Genomic DNA, 22065 nt, shown 5'->3' on the forward strand with positions numbered 1-22065 from the left:
CACAGATATAGACCTTTCCCTGAGGGTAAATATCATCGATCTGTTGCGAGAGCACGCGGACATATTTGCCTTCTCTGCCGACGAAATGCCAGGGATTGATCCCAACGTCATGGTCCACAGGTTGAATGTTAACAGAGAAGTCAGACCGGTGAAACAGAAGAAGAGAGCTTTTTCGACAGAGAAGAATGTAGCCATCCAGGAAGAGATCAGCAAACTATTAGCAGCCAAATTCATAGAAGAGTGTGACTACCCGGAATGGTTGGCTAATGTTGTGATGGTAAAGAAAGCAAATGGTCAATGGAGGATGTGCGTAGACTTTACAGACCTAAACAGGGCTTGTCCGAAGGATTGCTACCCGCTACCCAGAATAGATCAACTGGTGGATTCCACCAGCGGGCATGCCCTGCTGAGTTTCATGGATGCCTTTTCGGGCTATCACCAGATCAGTTTGTTAGAATCAGACCGGAAAAAAGCCGCCTTCATCACAGACGCTGGAGTTTACAACTACAGGGCTATGCCATTTGGTCTAAAGAACGCAGGGGCCACATACCAGAAACTGGTAGACAAAATATTCGCAGAACAAAAAGGCCGAAACGTGGAGGTGTATGTAGATGATTCCATAGTCAAGAGCAAAAAGGAGGGTGATCACATTAAGGATCTGAAGGAAACTTTTGCAACATTGAGGCAATTTGGTATGAAATTAAACCCAAAAAAATGCGTGTTCGGTGTTAAGTCTGGAAAATTTTTGGGATTCCTGGTCAGTGAAAGAGGAATTGATGCCAACCCAGAAAAAGTAGAGGCCATACTCAACCTACCAGAACCAAGAAACATACGAGACATCCAGAGGTTGACTGGGAAAATGGCAGCACTCACCAGGTTCATCAGCAAGCCCGCGGACAAGTCTCTCCCCTTTTTCCAGGTGCTAAAGGGAAACAAAACATTTAAGTGGGGAGAGGAGCAAGAGAAAGCATTCAAGGAGGTGAAGAACCATTTGAAAAGCCTCCCAACCATAGCCAGACCAGAAGTGGGGGACATATTACAGCTATACATCTCTGCCTCCAAGAAAACTGTAGCAGCAGCTCTGGTAGTCGAGAAGGATAAAATCCAGCAGCCAGTCTACTTTGTCAGCCACATCCTCAACCCAGCAGAACAGAGGTACCCCCTGATTGAAAAAATGGCCTTCGCCATCATGATAGCTGCCAGGAAATTGAAACCATACTTTGACGCGCATAAAGTGCAAGTGTTGACTAATCAGCCTTTAGAGAAGTCATTGCAGAGGCTAGATACCTCTGGTAGACTCCTGAAATGGGCAGTGGAACTCTCAGAATATGACATCGAGTACAAACCCAGAACCGCCATAAAAGCACAGGCACTGGCAGATTTCATTGCAGAGGCATCATACGAGGAGGAGGAAGAACCATTGGGGACTTGGCAGATCTCAGTAGACGGCTCCGCCGCAGTCACAGGGTCGGGCGCAGGTATCATAATGGTGTCACCAGAAGGCAACATTTTCGAATATGCTATAAAATTTAAATTCAAAGCTTCAAATAACGAAGCAGAGTATGAGGCGGCAATCGCAGGAATCCAGATGTGCAAAGCAGCAGATGCTAAGAAAATAGTGCTCAAAACCGATTCACAGCTGGTGGCCAGCCAATATAGAGGTGAATATGAAGCCAGAGAACCGTCTATGCAGAGGTACTTGGCCTTGATGAAAGAAGCAGTAGCCCAGCTAGAAAGCTTTGAGATTCAACTGGTTCCCAGGGCAGAGAACAGTCAAGCAGACGCCCTATCCAAGTTAGCAAGTTCGACGCTACAGGACTTGGAAAGAACAGTGATGGTAGAGGTCCAGGAAGAAAAGAGCATTGACAAAAAGCCTGCAGTCAACTTCATTGACACTGAGCCACAGTGGTATGACAGTATAGTCTCATACAAGCTGGGAAGGGGCCTTCCCACAGCAGAGCAAGAGCAGAAAAAAGTAAAACGAAACGAGCATTGGTTCGTCATTTACCAGGGTAAACTGTACAAGAAATCATTTTCGTTGCCTCTGCTGAGATGCATATCAGCAGAGGAGTCACAACGAGTCATTGAGGAAATACACGAGGGAATATGTGGAAACCACATAGGCGGCAGGACATTAGCCTTGAAAGCTCTCAGAGCAGGATATTATTGGCCAACCATGGTAAGTGATTCTCAAGCATATGTTAAAAAGTGCGACAAGTGCCAGAAATTCGCCCTAGTGATCAACCAACCCTCTAATGACTTACAGCCAATCATCAACCCCATACCATTCGCCCAGTGGGGAATGGATATTCTGGGACCATTCACAGCAGCAAGCGGGGGAAGAAAATTTCTGATCGTGGCAGTTGACTATTTTACTAAGTGGATCGAGGCAGAGCCCACTAAAAGCATAACAGCCAAGCGGATGAAGGATTTCATCTGGAAGAACATTGTGACAAGGTTCGGCATCCCAGAAAGTTTGGTCTTCGATCATGGAACACAGTTCGACTGCACTCCTATAAAGGATTATTGCGCTGAACTAAGAATAAAATTCGCATACGCATCTGTGTGCCATCCCCAGAGCAATGGTCAGGCAGAGGCAGCAAATAAACAAATCCTGGGAGCACTGCGAAAGAAGGTAGAAGATTTTAAGGGTGCATGGGCCGACCTTATTCCAGAGATCTTATGGTCCAACAGGACCACTGAAAAAGAAGCAACAGGAGAAAGTCCTTACAAACTAGCTTTTGGGGCTGAGGCGGTCCTGCCTGTCGAAGTGGGTCTACCTAGCTTTAGAGTGCAGTACTATGAGGAAGGCACTAATGAGCAGCGTATGAGGGAAGCATTAGATCTCTTACCAGAAGTCAGGCTGCAAGCAGAACTCAAGTTGGCAGCAAACAAAGAAAAAATGAGCAGGGCATACAACAAGAGGGTAAAGCACAGACCTATGCAAGTGGGGGATCTGGTCCTCAGAAGAACAGCTGCCACTGGAAAGGGAAAGGCAGAAGGAAAATTCTCTGCCAATTGGGAAGGACCTTACCAGATCACAAAAGAGGTAGCCCCAGGCTCATACCATCTAATGACGATGGAAGGAAGAGAATTGAAGAATAGCTGGAATGCCAACATGCTAAAGAAATACTATGTATAGACACAAGAAGTTAATACTATAACAAGGCAATAGAAGCCAGAGTAGTTCTTCACTTTTGTAATTTTCCACGCTTACAAGCATAATAAAAATTGGCCCAGCTACCTTCGATAAGAAGAAAGTGCGTCAGGTCTCTTGGAAAAGTAAAAGGTGAACGGCTAAAACTCGTAAAAAAAAAAAAGGGGAAACGCTACCCACGAATAACTTGGTCTGATCAACCAAGTTATTGGGTAAGTTTTTTTCTCAACGAGATTTAAGCAAAAACGTTTCTCGAGCTTTGTCCCGGCCAAAGCCAGGACAATTCAATAATACGCAGCCAAAGTAGGCTGGAATAAATATGAAGATACTTTTTGAGCTTTGTCCTGGCCAAAGCCAGGACAATTCAATAATACGCAGCCAAAATAGGCTGGAATAAATATGAAGATACCTTTTGAGCTTTGTCCTGGCCAAAGCCAGGACAATTCAATCATACTCAGCCCAAAGTAGGCTGAAGTAAATACAAAAACACTTCTCGAGTTTTGTCCTGGCCAAAGCCAGGTCAATTCAATAAGGCACAGCCAAAATAGGCTGAAGCAAATGCGAAAACACTTCTCGGTTTTTGTCCTGGCCAAAGCCAGGATAACTCAACAATACACAGTCCAAAACAGGTCGAGGCGAATATAGAAATACTTTTTGAATTTTGCCCTGGCCAAAGCCAGGACAATCAAGCATGCAAAGTGGGTCAAATGGAAATATGGGGGAAACAAAACAATAAAAAAAAAAATAGCAAGCAAAAAGCAACAAGGTAAAAGACAGCATAAGCACGACGAGTTAACAAACAACGGGACCGGCGGCTATACCTCAAAAACTTATGCAATGTACAGCCCTACAAAAATGGCCACTGTTGATCAAAACTAAAAACGATAAATATTATCCCCAGAAACAAATTCTTACTCTCCACGCAGGGAGGACAAAAACAACCAGAAAAAATAAACTACGCATTGGCTGAGGTAGTGCAAGATGAACATGGGGACAGCCGCCTGTGCCATTATTGCCCAACATCATCTTCAGCATCAGACAGAGGCAATTCCCCAGGGTGAACATTTTCAACACAATGATCAGGCACCCCATCATCTTCTGGCACCGCACCGCCCGCAGCTAGAGACGCTTGCTCGGCCTCCCTCTTCTTTCTCAAAAGCTCAACATGGAGCCCAGCCAACCAAGCAGCTTCGATTGGAGACCAGTCAAGATCAGGATGCTTTTCTTGCACTATTAGCGAAGCAGCCTTCCACCCGCCATCATAGCTCTGAGTGCGCAGAGCATACTGCTCATCTAACCGACGGAAGTCGCGAACGGCAGCCGCAAGCTGATCTTCGATGGAGTTCTGCAGTTGGGCCATCTCATTGTCATGAGACTGCTCAACAGAGAGAAAGTCTTGCTGGAGAGCCTCAATTTTCTGCTGTCCGGTGACCAGATCAATTTGGGCCTGAGAAAAGCTAGCCTGCAGCTGATCACGCTCTTCAGTAACAAGCTTCAATTGATCATTAGCCGAAGTAAGACAGGTCAAAGATAACTCCAGATCAGCAGTGAGCTCCTCAATTCTCTTCTTTTGGGCCTCTATGTGAGCAACGTTGGCAGCAAGTCGTTTCTGGTAAACTATGAAGACTTCTGTCAACTCACGAACAGCGTTGCCACACTAAGAACATAGAAAAAGAGACAAGCATTATAAGTTGGTGCATAACAAAAGAAACGAACCAATGTACCAAAGGAGAAGAGAAGTAAACCAAGTATACCTCCATGACCTTCTGGCAGGCATTCGCCCCAGGAGTATACAAACGCTCTTTGGGCAGGTCGCTGGGCAACTGCAGACCTCTTAACATCCTCAGGACAAGCGTCCCGCCTTTCTCAGGGTAGTTCCCATATAAGCTTTCTGATTCGGACACATCCCAGCGCGGGACAAAAGTACGATCCGAAGCAGAAGGACCAGAGAAGATAGCAGCCAGCTCAGGGTCGGCCTGGGGACGAATGTCGAGAAATTCTTTCTCAACAAACTCCTTATGCCGACCCGTGATATGCAGGTCAAGATCATCAGCAGCCAGATCACTTCCTTGAAGCTCTTGCTCCAGAAACTGTCGAAGAGAGCTACCAGAAGTGTTGCTACGATGGGGATCAGCCGCAGAAGGGGAGGCTCGAAGTTGCTCAGCTCCACTATCAAGCCTAGGTTGTTTCCCAGGACTCTGAACAAAAGGCGGCTCCTCAGCTTCGATATCCACAGGTTCCGACGCAGAGCCCGAACAACCTGGCTGGTCACATACCTCACCAGCCACTTCCCCAAAATCATGGCCTGCATCCTCTGTCGGAGCTTCGAGCCCAGCCTCGAAATCGGCTCGGTCACGACGAGAGCCTGACAGAGCACCACGATGGGAAGCTCCGCGAGAGGTCTGCCCTCGACGAATAGGAGTGCTCGCAGAACCAGTGTTTGTAGAGGAGACCACTCGAGACACTCTGGGAACGATCCCAGAACCGCCACCCCGACCAGAACGGCGTGTAGAACTTCTCCTGCTGCCCTCTATTTGGTCAGCCAAAATTTGATACCCATTCGCAGCAGGATCGGGGGGAGCAGCGCAGATGAAAGAACCATCAGCCCGAACACCCAATTCCTCAAGATTCAAGAATCGACGACCTAAAAAAAAAAAACAAAACAAAAAAAAAAACAAAAAAAAAAACAAAAAAAAAAAAAAAAAAAAAACAACTCGCACAAAGAGAAAAGAAAACGTGAAGTGAGAAAGTAACACAGAACTAACCTTGAGGGTGAGTAGAACAAAGAAACATAGCGGACAGCACGTCATTCCGCAGAACATAACTTGAATGCGGAAGCCAAACACGAGGCAACCGCCCAACCTCTTTACCAGCAGCATTAAACTTGGGCTCAGATGAAAAATGCTCAAAAGCCCTCTCCTCCAAGACAGCACCATCCAAAATCTCGACTCCCTCTAGCCGAGTCCGAGGTCTAACAAAGCCCCGAGCAACAGGAAAGTCAGCAGGGACAGCGAGCCAGTAAAACCTATCCTTCCACTCCTTTTGGCCGGTAGGCATCCCATGGCAGGTCAATCTTCCACGATTGCAATAGATGGAAAACCAGCCAATCTTGTTCCCAGTACCGCTGTTGCGCAGATGATGGACTCGCTTACAGAGAGAAAGGGTCTCAGGAAACTCCAAAAACCGACAGACCCAAATTGTAACACCCCGACAATTCTCTCTTTTCTAAAATAACCTTTTTATAAAACGTAGAGAATTATCAAGGCATTATCGCCCGTGTGAAAACGTAACGGCTTATTCAGAATTTTGCAGCGGAAAACATAAAACTAACTTTAGGTTTATAAATAATCGATTACAGGTTTAATCCCAAAAACCAATAAAAGAAAATAAGGAAATATAAATAGTACGACAAGTTTAAAGTCCGATTAAACAAACCCAAGTCAACTTATCAAAACAAAACTAAATACAAGCTCTCTATTCCCGATCCCAATGATGCAACATCTTCAAACCTGCAGATGGACAATGCTTATTGATCCTTAGAGACTGCTCACCAAAGATTGGGTCATCACAGGATCAATAAGGCATAGCCATGATCAACATGCACAAGCAAAAGCACGTAATCAGCAAAGCTGAGTACTACATACTAAATCAATAATAGTCCTAACATGATTCTATATTAAATGAACAATCCTAACATGATACTAAATAAAACATAAGCAAGGATAATCAAAATATATTGACTTGAAAACTATATTTGACTGAACTAGACCTTTGTATCATTAACATTATTTTAATTGAATTAGTCAATGGACTGAGTTGTCTACTAGAAACTTCTTCTTCTTCACTAAGGAAGACGAGGTACGGGCGCGACTCCGTAAACCCCAATGACCTGCGATATCGAGGGACTTTTAAATAAAAATAGAACCGGTGATCAATCCGGCCCCAGAAAAAGCCATAGGCTACCCATGACCCCAACTCCTGATTGTCCGACACTTTAGACGTGCACAGTCTAAAGCTATTGCTACTCATGTTCACTTTACATGACTTAACTTTTAATACTTGGTTATGACTCATCAAACATAAATATTATATTCAACAAGTAAACACAACTTCTTTTATCTTTGAATTAAGCAAGTGATCACAGAGATGTCACACAAGACTTATTCCAATTAATTCAACCTTTCCTTTAATACTGATCAACCCCTCTATATGGGTATAAGGTTTCAACTTACTAAACAAGGTCCTCGGCCCTTATAAAGTAGTGAAAAGCTAAAAGGGAACAATAAACAATCGATCTGAATCAATATATATAAATAATAATCTAATGTTCCCAACCAACATGTTCGCATCAATCATCCATACCAACATGCTATAATTCTCATAACGAAATATATATGCTTAACATGTCCATCCAACAATATTAAACATGCACTTTCAACATAACCTAGTTCATCAACAATTTCAACATAACCAAGTTCCTTAATCATTTCGACATAACGAAGTTCATGAATCATTTCAATATGGTTTCAACAAATCACACTCATTCCAAGCACACAGGTATGTACGTACCTTGTGTAAACAAACTGATAGGCCACTTTAACACTTTCAAAAGTCGCCTAGAGAGAATTCTCCGCCTAAAACAACCAACAAATAATCCCAATCAATTTCTAATCATTGGCAACCATCATAAAGCATTCTAATTGCATCCTAAACATATTTAGAACCTTCCCCAATATCGAAACCTAAACATTTGATTTCCTAGCATCATAATTATTGAACTAGTGATTGAAATTCGTTGAAAACTTTTTGCAAGCATCGTACTTTAAATTTTCAGCAATATAATTCATTTAAAAACTTCACCAAGGCCAATCTATGTTCCTAGTACCTCGAAACAATAAATTTAATAATCCATACCCGTCCTACCATGATTTACAATCATAAAAACTTTGAATTTCATACTTTAAACAATCACAAATCAATATTTCAATGTAATTAGATAATCTGAAAATTAATAACTCAATTATGCAAACCTATAATTCTGAAATTCATAATTAAATCATAAAGCTTATTATTTAAATTCAAGAAACGTAATTTAAATTATTAAAACGTTATTAAATTCATCATTTAAACATATATGCAAATCTGAAAATTCTAATTAGATCATAAAAACATATAAATTAAATTCAAGAACATAATTTAAATTATTAAAAGTTAATTAAAACATAATTTAAATTATTTAATTCACGTAGGGGTTTCCAGGGATTAACCAAGAAGGAGAAGGGAAGAGGCTGGCCGGAGCACAGGCGCGGCAGCAGATCGGCGGCGAGTTGAGGCACGGCGGTGCACAGGCGGTTGTGTGTGGCTGCCGCATCCAACAAAAACGAGTGAGAGAGAAGCAAGAGGACAACGAATAAGGGAGGACGAAACACATCAAGAAGGGAAAGAGAACAAAGGAGAGAGGACTACCGTGCAAGGTCGGCGGTCCAGCGACGGTGAGGTTCGCGGCGGTTGCTGGCGGCGAGGAAACTCGCGGTGGTTGTGTGGCTGGGCAAACAACAACGATTAAAAGGAAAGAAAAGCAATACCGCAATGAAGGAGGAGGAAAGGACGAAGAAGAAGGGTGGGAGTTACCGGCGTCGACAAGATTCCGGTGACGTGCAGGAGTGTCTGGCGGTGTGAGCGGCGGCAGCAAGGAGAACGGCGTGAAGGAGAGCAAGGTCTTGAGAGTTCACGTGAAGGGGAAGCAAAGTTTGAGGGTTTAGGTGTTTTTGGTTTCACGTGAAATTGAAGCAAGGAGGGGAGAGTTGTTTATGTGAGATTAGAACATGGATTGGGGTATGGGTTTACTTATTTGGGCTTTGTCAACTTGGGCTAGGACTAGAATTGAGGTTAATCGAATCCAAAAAATAGTTAGGATTGTTTATCCAAATTCAATCGAACGCGTTTTTGTAATTCGAATTCTTTTCACGTAAAATTCTAAAATCATTTTTGATTGCACAAACCGTTAAAATATTTCGAACATATTTAAATAAAATTAAATATACATTAAATATATAAATATAATAAAGTTCAAAAATCGTTAAATATTTAGAACGTACTTAAAATAAAATGAATATACGTTAATTATATATTTATTACTAAAATTCATAAGTTCTATTTAAATATAAATAATATACGTTAAAAATATATTAATAAAATTTATAAATTTACGGGGGATTACAATCTACCCCTCTTAAAAGAAGTTTCGTCCCGAAACTTGACACGAAATTTCCCACATTTTCCCAAAAGCTTTTAACTTATTCTTACTAGAGAAATACTTGTGCCACCTATGTGCACTCTTTTGCCAACTCAAAGCTGTTTGTGTTACTAATGAACACATTTTCTTATGCGGAGAGTCTATTTGCTTTGCATCAACTTGTAAAATTTGCTAAAATAAGCACAGAAAATGCCACAAAATAGGTAAAAAGCGCGAATTTCTATCGCATTCTACCCCCTTAAAGAAAACGAGTTACGCCCTCGTAACTCACCTCAGGGAATAACTAACTAAAATTCTCTTTTGACGAATTCTATCCTCAAAATTCCTATATCATTAAAACTACTAACTTTAGACTTTTCACAACAGATGACGAAACAAAAGAACAAGTCACCACGAATTAAATAATGCTTAACTTGCGCGGAGTTAATAGAAAAGTACCAGAATCCATATCGGCAGATCGTTCATCCTCATTCTGATTCATCATGTACAACTTTCCTGGAGCCTTATTCGGGTTGTTGTTATCATTTGCAGGCTTATTATAGTTCTCTTGATTGTTTTGTGCCCCTCCAGGCTTTGAATTTTGACCTCCAGACTGGTTAAACCTCACTTGGTTTCCACCTCCATTACTATTTTGTTCCTTTCTGTGCTTAGTGAAGCACTCATACTCCCTATGTCCCCTTTTCTGACAATAGTTGCAGGTCACTAATTCTCCTTTGCAGTTCTTACCAGGGTGATTGTTACTGCACATCTTGCAATAATGCACTCTCTCAGATGGGTTCGAGTTGTTGTGGTGCCCCTGATTGTTTCCTCCTTGGAAATTTCCATTTCCATTCCCATTTCCGTTTCTATTCTTTTTAAAGTTTTCTTGGTTACCCCCAGCATTAAAATCTTTCCTCTTTTCCCCAATTACCACAGTTTTCTTTTCCCTTCTAGACTGCAGACCATAAATATGAGCAGCTCTTCCGTACACTATGTCTAAGGATGTAAAGGTTTCTCCACCTAATCCCAATTGAATTTCATCAGTCAGCCCTTGCTCAAACCTTTGAGCCTTTAGCTCCTCAGTAGCTACCACCTCAGGTGCAAACCTCGATAAAGTTATAAACTTGCTATAGTATTCAGCAATAGTCATATTCCCCATCCTAAGGTTGATAAACTCCTGCGCTTTCTGCTTTCTCATAAAAGGAGGATAAAACTTCCCCCTCAAGGCAACTATGAATGAATCCCAATTGAATCCCTCAGCAACACTTAGTCTAGTTCCATTTTCCTTCCACCAAAGGTCAGCCTCATCTTTCAGGTAAAGGACAGCTTGACTTACTCTCATACTCCCAGGGCAACTTACAGCCTCAAATAGTTTCTCAAACTCCCTAATCCAGTTTTCCAGGAAGGTTGGGTCGGCTTGCCCCTTGTAATACGGTGGCTTAACCTTAGAAAGTCTTTCAAACATTTCCCCTGCAGAGTCGGGGCGCTCAGTTCTCTCCTGGTTTAGCTTTTCCGCCAAGAGGCGAATTGCAGCAGCTAGATCATTGTTGTTGGCCATTCTAGAACGCGACCTGCAATTAGTATATTCTACTTTAGGTTTGAAACGTCACTTACGTTATCCCATACAATTTAATACTTGAATTGACCATAAAGATCGCCTCAACCAACAATGTTCACATAAATACACATCATTTATGAAGGCACGACAATCGTTTACAAAGGTGCAACAATCATCTACAAGATGCAATCATCATTGAGAAATAATCATACTCAATAATTCACGAAAGACGTTCTCATACTGCACATAAGGCATAACATTTTGAATCATATTGGTCATGAGGGTCTAGATTGGACCCCACTTCCTTTATGTACTCAAATCATTTAACATTATTGTGGCAATTAAATTGATCCACAATTCACATTGAGTATGCAAACAATTAATCCATGTCGTACTATCTAGAGGTTGGAGTATTATGGAATCCTCAAAATAGAATAAAGAAAAATTCCTTGGAAACTTTAACTTTTATTGCTAACTCCATAGAGGTTTATTACATCCTTGAAAATAATAAAGAACATTTCAAACTTCAATAAACTTAAACCTTAAATAGTTGTACCTTTGCTACTTATTCTTTAAAACATAAAAGAGCTAATTAACTATTTATGACTTCAAAATATTTGTGGCCTCTTGCCTATCCATTGCTCCTGAAACTTGCGGAGTGAAATTTAGATCTCAAGATCATCGAACTCTTCTTCAGGGTCTTCATCGGGGTCTTCCTCAGGGTTTGCATCTTCACCCATGTCTTCATCTTGATTAGGCTCACTTGCCATCTCCTGTTCACTTTCGAACTCTGCATCCGAATCACTAGAGATCTCAATGGTTGGCTCATGAGCCGCTGGGTTAGGATTCTCTGCCTCAACACCTACATTCTCATTTTCCACAGCTACATCATTTTCCTCTAGGTCATTATTTACACTAATTCCCATAGGTTCTTCTGTAACTGAATCCCCAACATGACTCCCTACGATTTTACCGTCTCTAAACCCACTTTCTGCCGCTTCAATAACGGTGGTCAGAATTTCTGAATCATATTTCCATCTACCATCCCAAGTTCCATACTTAGCCAAGTTTGGAGTTCCATTATCAGAATGCATGTCTTTAAACTTTTCCTTGAGTTCTAGGTATGGAAATTTGTTAGGTAAGCAATTAATGATAGTGGCTGCTATGATATCCTTTCTCATTAAGATAGGTTGCCCTTGAACCTTAGCATAATATTCACATCCAAACACAATTTTCTTCACATAAATATCTGGGGTTTCTATATCAAGTTTCTCGAAGGATCCTATATTGGTATACTTGGAAAGAAACATTTTATTCCTGAAATAAACAATTCAAGGTCTCACTAACGATTTTCCAGCCAAAACATAAACAAGGTTCAGTAATCGATAAGTTTGGTGGAATCAAACAATTCTTTATGCACTTGTAAATGTAACACTTAAACAATTAGCACACGCACGTACATAACAATCAATTTCTAATGCTAGCGTTGACTAGCCACTAATGCACATATAATTCTATCTTATATGCCCTTCTTATACTACCCATCTCTCATAAGCTAAAGCATTGAAATAATTTAAATAACAAGGTAAAAGGACGCTAATATAAGAAAATTATAACATAGAATAATAACATAAATAAAAATATAAAATAAATAAAGTAAAATAAATTAAGGAAATGCGTAGCGAATAAATTAGAAAATAAAGTTATTAATTCGAAAAAGATTTATATTTCCTAATTAACGAATTCTAAATCTTGAAACAACTTTAAAAATAAAATAAAAATTGAACTCCTTTTTAAAAAAAATGTATTCATATTATTTTTATTTATTTGTTTGAATAATAAATAATAAAAAAAATAAAAATGTCCAAAGTATCACTTTAACTTGGAAAAATAATTTGATTTCGAACGTAAATAAGGAATATCGTATACTTTCAAACAAGGTAAAATGAAATCGGCCCCCCAAAAAAAAAGTACCAATTTTTTTAACACTATAATACATAGAATCTCGATTTTTAAGAAATTTATTTTAAATAACTAGATAGTTAGGCGCCTAAAATTTTTTTTTTAAAGTAAAACCTTAGCTTCTAGATACCACTTTGTAACACCCCGACAATTCTCTCTTTTCTAAAATAACCTTTTTATAAAACGTAGAGAATTATCAAGGCATTATCGCCCGTGTGAAAACGTAACGGCTTATTCAGAATTTTGCAGCGGAAAACATAAAACTAACTTTAGGTTTATAAATAATCGATTACAGGTTTAATCCCAAAAACCAATAAAAGAAAATAAGGAAATATAAATAGTACGACAAGTTTAAAGTCCGATTAAACAAACCCAAGTCAACTTATCAAAACAAAACTAAATACAAGCTCTCTATTCCCGATCCCAATGATGCAACATCTTCAAACCTGCAGATGGACAATGCTTATTGATCCTTAGAGACTGCTCACCAAAGATTGGGTCATCACAGGATCAATAAGGCATAGCCATGATCAACATGCACAAGCAAAAGCACGTAATCAGCAAAGCTGAGTACTACATACTAAATCAATAATAGTCCTAACATGATTCTATATTAAATGAACAATCCTAACATGATACTAAATAAAACATAAGCAAGGATAATCAAAATATATTGACTTGAAAACTATATTTGACTGAACTAGACCTTTGTATCATTAACATTATTTTAATTGAATTAGTCAATGGACTGAGTTGTCTACTAGAAACTTCTTCTTCTTCACTAAGGAAGACGAGGTACGGGCGCGACTCCGTAAACCCCAATGACCTGCGATATCGAGGGACTTTTAAATAAAAATAGAACCGGTGATCAATCCGGCCCCAGAAAAAGCCATAGGCTACCCATGACCCCAACTCCTGATTGTCCGACACTTTAGACGTGCACAGTCTAAAGCTATTGCTACTCATGTTCACTTTACATGACTTAACTTTTAATACTTGGTTATGACTCATCAAACATAAATATTATATTCAACAAGTAAACACAACTTCTTTTATCTTTGAATTAAGCAAGTGATCACAGAGATGTCACACAAGACTTATTCCAATTAATTCAACCTTTCCTTTAATACTGATCAACCCCTCTATATGGGTATAAGGTTTCAACTTACTAAACAAGGTCCTCGGCCCTTATAAAGTAGTGAAAAGCTAAAAGGGAACAATAAACAATCGATCTGAATCAATATATATAAATAATAATCTAATGTTCCCAACCAACATGTTCGCATCAATCATCCATACCAACATGCTATAATTCTCATAACGAAATATATATGCTTAACATGTCCATCCAACAATATTAAACATGCACTTTCAACATAACCTAGTTCATCAACAATTTCAACATAACCAAGTTCCTTAATCATTTCGACATAACGAAGTTCATGAATCATTTCAATATGGTTTCAACAAATCACACTCATTCCAAGCACACAGGTATGTACGTACCTTGTGTAAACAAACTGATAGGCCACTTTAACACTTTCAAAAGTCGCCTAGAGAGAATTCTCCGCCTAAAACAACCAACAAATAATCCCAATCAATTTCTAATCATTGGCAACCATCATAAAGCATTCTAATTGCATCCTAAACATATTTAGAACCTTCCCCAATATCGAAACCTAAACATTTGATTTCCTAGCATCATAATTATTGAACTAGTGATTGAAATTCGTTGAAAACTTTTTGCAAGCATCGTACTTTAAATTTTCAGCAATATAATTCATTTAAAAACTTCACCAAGGCCAATCTATGTTCCTAGTACCTCGAAACAATAAATTTAATAATCCATACCCGTCCTACCATGATTTACAATCATAAAAACTTTGAATTTCATACTTTAAACAATCACAAATCAATATTTCAATGTAATTAGATAATCTGAAAATTAATAACTCAATTATGCAAACCTATAATTCTGAAATTCATAATTAAATCATAAAGCTTATTATTTAAATTCAAGAAACGTAATTTAAATTATTAAAACGTTATTAAATTCATCATTTAAACATATATGCAAATCTGAAAATTCTAATTAGATCATAAAAACATATAAATTAAATTCAAGAACATAATTTAAATTATTAAAAGTTAATTAAAACATAATTTAAATTATTTAATTCACGTAGGGGTTTCCAGGGATTAACCAAGAAGGAGAAGGGAAGAGGCTGGCCGGAGCACAGGCGCGGCAGCAGATCGGCGGCGAGTTGAGGCACGGCGGTGCACAGGCGGTTGTGTGTGGCTGCCGCATCCAACAAAAACGAGTGAGAGAGAAGCAAGAGGACAACGAATAAGGGAGGACGAAACACATCAAGAAGGGAAAGAGAACAAAGGAGAGAGGACTACCGTGCAAGGTCGGCGGTCCAGCGACGGTGAGGTTCGCGGCGGTTGCTGGCGGCGAGGAAACTCGCGGTGGTTGTGTGGCTGGGCAAACAACAACGATTAAAAGGAAAGAAAAGCAATACCGCAATGAAGGAGGAGGAAAGGACGAAGAAGAAGGGTGGGAGTTACCGGCGTCGACAAGATTCCGGTGACGTGCAGGAGTGTCTGGCGGTGTGAGCGGCGGCAGCAAGGAGAACGGCGTGAAGGAGAGCAAGGTCTTGAGAGTTCACGTGAAGGGGAAGCAAAGTTTGAGGGTTTAGGTGTTTTTGGTTTCACGTGAAATTGAAGCAAGGAGGGGAGAGTTGTTTATGTGAGATTAGAACATGGATTGGGGTATGGGTTTACTTATTTGGGCTTTGTCAACTTGGGCTAGGACTAGAATTGAGGTTAATCGAATCCAAAAAATAGTTAGGATTGTTTATCCAAATTCAATCGAACGCGTTTTTGTAATTCGAATTCTTTTCACGTAAAATTCTAAAATCATTTTTGATTGCACAAACCGTTAAAATATTTCGAACATATTTAAATAAAATTAAATATACATTAAATATATAAATATAATAAAGTTCAAAAATCGTTAAATATTTAGAACGTACTTAAAATAAAATGAATATACGTTAATTATATATTTATTACTAAAATTCATAAGTTCTATTTAAATATAAATAATATACGTTAAAAATATATTAATAAAATTTATAAATTTACGGGGGATTACACAAATATAGCTGATCAAAGTACGAACAGCGAAGGGATGGAGCTGAGCTAAGCAAACGTTGAAGGCACGAAGAATCTTCACCAGGGTAGGATCCAGAGGAAAGCGCAGACCAAAATCCAGACTATAGGCATAAACGCCTATGCACCCCTCTGGTGGATGAGTAATCCGAGCATCATCGTCTGGCACGATGAGTCGATAACCATCAGGCAGACCATAAAACTCTTTACCAACAACAGCGTGATTCTCTTTTCGCGCATCATCAGTCCACTTAGTGTTCAGCTTCGCCTGTAAGGGACCAAAAGCAGAGGCCTCAGAAAGGAAGGGCGTCGAATCCCCAGGAACGACATTCTCTTCCACGTAGTTTGGAAAAGGCCTCATCTCATTCACCTGGGCCAAAATATCCTCCCCACCAGCTTGCCCACCCACAGAAATAGTGACATGGTTGGCCATCATAGAACGAAAAATAGATTCCCGGCGTCTGTAAACACGCAAAGACAGTTCAGACTCATTAGCTCCAGCAAGCTGCTCAAAATCATCTAACCAGGCCTGTTCAGACAGAGGCTGAACATCAAGCCCTGGGGGGACATTGGACGGCGGATTTATCCTAACTATCCGCGACAGATAGTCATGGCGCATCTCCCTAAGAGTTTGACGTAAAGATGGGGACAGGTCGGCCGTAGAGTCAGGACTTCCAGAATCACCCGCATCTGGGGGGGGCGGCTCCTCCCCAGAGGATTCATCGTCAGAGGACAAAGGAATCACAGCAGGCACAGAGCGAGACAAAACATCATGCATTGATTTGGTTCTGTGCTCAGCAGAAGCCCGAGTCTCCTCATCAGAAGATAAAGAGACAGAGGAGGGAGAAGAGGTAACATAGGAAGCAGAGGAAACGCTTTTAGCGCCTGAGCTACTAAGGTTTTGGCTATCAGATGCATCAGACATTATGAACTGAAAGTCACAGGACAAGGGAAAAGGGCACAAAGGTAAATAACAAAAAAAAAAAAAAAGGGGAAAAGCTACTCAACAATGGCGGAAGTTCAAAAACGACTTAACAATGGCGAAAAATACCAGAAATTGAAACCCCAAAGACACTAAAATCAAGCGAACAACAAACAAAAGTCGTGCAAAAGAATCGAAAAAACAGCAAAAAATAGAAACTTACCGGAAAAAGAAGATAGAGTTATAATCAAAAGGAACACAGCAACGAAAACCTCCCTTCGCGAAATGGTAAACGAAAACACGAGGGGCAAATGACCACCACAAGCAACAAGAACACTAGCAATCGACCGGAAAAGTGACGGCAAACACAAAAATGTGCAAAAGATCGAATTTTGAGAAGAGTTTTGCAAATAACAAGCAACGGAAAATGAGAGCACTCGAGTGTTTTTTTCTCAGAAACGCCAAGGAGAGAGAAGGTAAGAAATGAAGATGAAGAAGGAAGGAAGTTACCTTTTCTTTTTAAAAGCCAAAGAAGAACGGCTAGGATGCGAGCAACGATACAGTTGCACAAGCAGGATGAAGGACACGTGTAGACCTCAATACAACCAAACTTAATCATGATAAAAGACGGTCCAGATTGAGCGACGATTCCGATTGACTCTTCGGATGGGCAACGCGTGGCACGAGGAAAAGCCGGTTAAAATCCCCAAAGATTTCTTACCATTCACCTCAAAGAAAGCCCGCCTAAAAAAAAAAAAAAAAAAAAAAAAAAAAAAAAAAAAAAAAAAAAATCTACTCTGGAGGGACTGGTAGCAAGAAAATACACAGCCAGAACAAAAGCAAGAAACCAACAAAACAAGCATTGCAACCCCAAAGAGTCCAGATCAAGGACAGAAGAGCAGACCTGACTTAAAAGGTCAGCTCTACTCTTGAGGGACTAGTTGTACGGGGTCATATCCAGATCAAGGACAGAAGAGCAGACCTGACTTAAAAGGTCAGCTCTACTCTTGAGGGACTAGTTGTACGGGGTCATATCCAGATCAAGGACAAAAGAGCAGACCTGACTTAAAAGGTCAGCTCTACTCTTGAGGGACTAGTTGTACGGGATCATATCCAGAGAGGACAGAACATCAATAACAGAGCAAACCCTGACACCCAGGGCACGCCCAAGTCAAAGAAAGACTCTAAACCCCAAGCCAAGTATATGCAGCCCAGGCAGATCAAACCTCCCCAGATCACGTGTAAAGACACAGAGCAGAGCCAGGCAAAACTGCATCAGTCCAAGAAGGGACCTGCAGGCTAAACGACAACGACAAGGAATAAAGTACATCGCCGTCATACACGTGGCGGCATCTAAGTAGGCCAAAGTACAGAATAGTACGCCTATAAATAGCACCCACATCATTCATGATGGGATATATTCTTACACACGGTACTTGCTCCACCTTCTCTCTATATTCCCTCTCTAAAGACTTCTTATCTATTTGCTGACTTAGGCATCGGAGGGGGTTTCCTCGGTTAAACCCCCGAGGTTAGCTCACGTTTGCTCTGCTTGACAGGGCCAAGGCAGTCCGGAACGTCCTCCCAGTTCCACACTCGGAACAGGTCCTTTTTGGCAAAAAATCCTTTTAAAAATAGTGGGATCATGCCAATTTTCTAAAATGATCTTCATACATATTAGTCAAAATGCTAACTCAAAATCCATATTAAGTCTAATTAATACTCGTAATTGTTTATTTTGCAAATACAGTAAGTCAAAAGTATTTTTTCTAACAAATAAACTAAGCCATAAAAGCCAACCAACCAACCCAAAACTGTCATTTAATGATTTTTGAAAATAAGGTAACTTATAACTACAATAAAGAGAACTTATAACATCAATAAGGGTAACTAAAAGAACAGAATAGGTGCGGATAACCTTCATCTTTTAAGCCGCCACACAATATATTATCGTAGATCGGCCTTTCTGAAAAGTTTGTGATATTTTTTTTAGTGATTGATGACATTGGCGGTTTTATTATGCGCATTGCAATCTCGTAGGAGTATTTTTGTTAATGATATTTCTTCTCCAAACACAAAAATAATGAGGAAGAAAAAATTATACTTAGCAAAACAATCACAGAGTATCCATTGCTATAAGAAAAGTAGAAATGATACAAGAGTTGATCATATCATGCATAAAACTTAACCTGCTGCAAATCCCCAATTAATGTACAAACTTTTCCCAAACACAAATAACTCACTCATTAACAAGTCTAAGCACCAATACATAAAAACAAAATTACCAATTACATGTAACATATACATTCCAAATTCGAAATTCCAAGTTCGAAATGAATTAGTGGCTCTTGAGAGCGACAGTAGAGAGAATAACCAGCAATATGAAGAAGACAGCGGTGACAAACGACGCAACCACAGCTCCACTAGACCTTTGACAAAAATTGTCAAATTGTTGGCAAATTGCTATCCAGTTTGTGTTTGTGTTTCCTTTGTGAGCCAAGGATACTATTGCAGCAGCCGCGGCAGCAGCAGATATGGTCAAAGTCAACGCAATCTACATATATATATATATATATAACTCTTTTAATTATATACTAATATAGAGAAGAAATAATATATAGAAGAAATAAAAAGGAGTTGAAGCTCACGGTATCAAAGATGACTAGGATAAGCCTTGGTGCCTTGGCAAGGGGTCTAACAATTGTGACAATAGAGAAAGGCATCGACAGCACCAAATATGCTGCTACGATAGCGTTAGCAACCACGAAATACCTGCAAATTAAACAAAAATGTTAAATGTATATGAAGGGAAAGTTAAGTAGTGATGGAGTTAAGAAATAGAAAAACTAACGTACGTGAAAGTAGGGAGATCATAATATCTAGCACGAAATTGGAAGAATTGGGTGAAGAATGGCAGAGTTTGATCAGTAGTTCCCATAATAATAGTAGCAGCAAGAGAAGCCGCAAGAGCCAACAACCTAACCACAAAATCAATAACACCAACCCCTCTCTTAACCCCGGCCCCACCTTCGCTTGAATGCCCAACACCTTTTCCTATCAACGGAGCTTCCATTATAGGAGACTTCCCCTTTGCTTCGCGTGCTCCACTGCTCTCACCTTCCACTTCCAAGGTCGAGTAATGCTCTCCGCTTTTCGTCATCTTAATTCTAGCTTCCAAGAAACTATTAAAAAAAACAATAATGGGAGAGGAAATTGCAAGAGAGAGATGGAATGATGATGATTAAGAGAGTTGTGAATAATGCTGGATGTTGGATCACACTTATATACCTTAGAATTGCATGGTGGAGTTGTTACGTATGCTAGCTAAAACAATTAATTGGTAATTCTTTTTAATCATTATTTGTAAGTATATATGGTTTTTAAGTGTTGGATTAGATGATTAATTGGTACTTTATAGTATAAAAGTTTAGGTGAATAATCAATTATCAATGGATTGGGTAATCTGATTTTATGCGCTTTGACAACCAATTATAAGTCATAGAGTCGGTTGACCTTTTATACTAGTTTATGTTTAGCACTGGTTTTCAAGTTGACCAATTTATAACAAAGAAATGGATGATGTAAAATAATGCTACTTCTTTCCTAATCCATCTAAGAACAATACTATATTTTGAGAAAAGTAATACATTCTCTGTCCCTTTTTTTTCTTTACATATTTTATTTTGGGTAAGTGTCTCATTTTGTTCCTTATAAACTCTCCGTCCCAGATTAGTTGTTACACTTTCCTTTTTCGTCCGTCCCAGATTAATTGTTACACTTCTAAATTAGGAATGACCCCACAATTATTATATTGTCTCTCTCTTCCACCTAAATTTTCTTTTGTCCCCACACTCTCTCATTCAATTAAAAAAAATACCCCACTAACTCCTATCACATCAATTTTTTCAATAAAATAACAATTGATAACCAAACAACAACTTATCACCTAAAACTTTGTGTAAAGGTAAGTGTAACAACTAATCTGGGACGGAGGAAGTAATTTTTTTTTTAATTATCACATAAATGTCTTAATATTCTATCAAAATTCGTAACCAAGGATTATTTTAACCAGTTATATTCATTGGGCATTTAATCTCTAACACTTCTCCAATGGGGCATTAAATCTTTCACATTTTCCCAATGTCAGATTTTTGATAAAGTAAAAATATTATAAATAAACGTATTTTAATTGCCTTGTTTAAATAAAAAAAATAGAGGAATCTCAATGCAAATTAATTAGTCATTAAATCGCGTGTATAATACCAAATGTAAAGGAAAAAAGGGGACGGTGGGAGTACTTCATTTAGAATTTTTTATTTTTATTTTTATTTTTATTTTTAACATAAGCTTGTGGAAGGAACAAACTAAAACAAACTAAGGAAAATATAAAATACAAAAGTAAAGTCGAAGCTGCAGTTGCCAGATCACGAGCCAGCTGCACTTGTTGGCGATCAACCTTGTTGACACAATACCAACTAAAAGTTTTCCAACTTCCTTGATATCCGCAATCGTCCTCATGACCTGCATATCTGACAAAACATCTCCTCTTAAAAGTTCTAGTAAACGGTGCTAGTCAGTTAAAATTATAACCCTTGTTATTGAAGATTGAGACGCCCGACATAAACCTAGAAGACAAGCTTTAGTCTTTGTTTGCAAAGCGGAATGGGAAGTTCTCGGCTGTTCCCCTCCCAAAATCCTCCATTTTGCAGTTGTTGACCTTCTAGTACTCAACCCACACATGCATTCCTAGTTATCTTATGCCATGAACCATCAACCAAAATTATAGTTGGAGTACCCGGAATTCAATACCCGAAATGATGGCCTTGAAAAAACCGGGGGAAAACCTAGTGTATCCTCCGGAGGCTGAAGAAACCTTAGATAAGGTTGGTCATGTCGGTGAAAAATTCCACAGGCATTCAATCCCTTGTGTGATAATTGCTTGAATAGTTGCTACAGTCGCAATCTCTCCTCTAAAAACACAGTTATTCCCAGTTGACGTACCATAGCCCCCAAAGTGTACTACTCCCTCCGTCCCGGAATACTCGCAACGGTTTGAC

At 39.5% G+C, this 22065-nt stretch overlaps 2 protein-coding genes and 1 long non-coding RNA gene across 6 annotated transcripts; all 3 read right to left on the bottom strand.

Moving 5' to 3' along the window:
* Window positions 1-6476: 6476 nt before the first annotated feature.
* On the bottom strand, window positions 6477-10969 carry LOC130467986 (uncharacterized). Of its 3 annotated transcripts, XR_008928195.1 has the most exons (5): window positions 8789-8918; window positions 8624-8701; window positions 8425-8519; window positions 7727-7791; window positions 6477-6700 (listed from the first exon to the last, which is right to left on the bottom strand). XR_008928195.1 is itself a non-coding variant. In XM_056837232.1 (3 exons), the coding sequence occupies exons 1-2, from the start codon at window positions 10948-10950 to the stop codon at window positions 7763-7765; spliced, it is 1128 nt and encodes a 375-aa protein (XP_056693210.1). In that variant the 5' UTR covers window positions 10951-10969; the 3' UTR covers window positions 6477-6700; window positions 7727-7762. The 3 variants fall into 3 exon arrangements, 1 of the variants encoding a protein (XP_056693210.1); XR_008928194.1 differs by having other exon boundaries at window positions 8624-8923; XM_056837232.1 differs by lacking the exons at window positions 8425-8519; window positions 8624-8701; window positions 8789-8918 and adding an exon at window positions 9852-10969.
* Window positions 10970-13168: 2199 nt separating this feature from the next.
* On the bottom strand, window positions 13169-15615 carry LOC110781498 (uncharacterized). 2 transcript variants are annotated; one of them, XR_008928198.1, is made up of 5 exons: window positions 15481-15610; window positions 15316-15393; window positions 15117-15211; window positions 14419-14483; window positions 13169-13392 (listed from the first exon to the last, which is right to left on the bottom strand). It is a non-coding gene; the product is annotated as an uncharacterized lncRNA (long non-coding RNA). The 2 variants fall into 2 exon arrangements; XR_008928197.1 differs by having other exon boundaries at window positions 15316-15615.
* A 3495-nt stretch (window positions 15616-19110) lies between these two features.
* On the bottom strand, window positions 19111-20267 carry LOC110797520 (casparian strip membrane protein 2-like). Its single transcript, XM_022002634.2, has 3 exons — window positions 19864-20267; window positions 19657-19780; window positions 19111-19562 (listed from the first exon to the last, which is right to left on the bottom strand). The coding sequence occupies exons 1-3, from the start codon at window positions 20166-20168 to the stop codon at window positions 19347-19349; spliced, it is 645 nt and encodes a 214-aa protein (XP_021858326.1). The 5' UTR covers window positions 20169-20267; the 3' UTR covers window positions 19111-19346.
* Window positions 20268-22065: the final 1798 nt, after the last annotated feature.

Source organism: Spinacia oleracea, chromosome 2 (assembly GCF_020520425.1).
Source record: "Spinacia oleracea cultivar Varoflay chromosome 2, BTI_SOV_V1, whole genome shotgun sequence".
Lineage (NCBI taxonomy): Eukaryota > Viridiplantae > Streptophyta > Magnoliopsida > Caryophyllales > Amaranthaceae > Spinacia > Spinacia oleracea.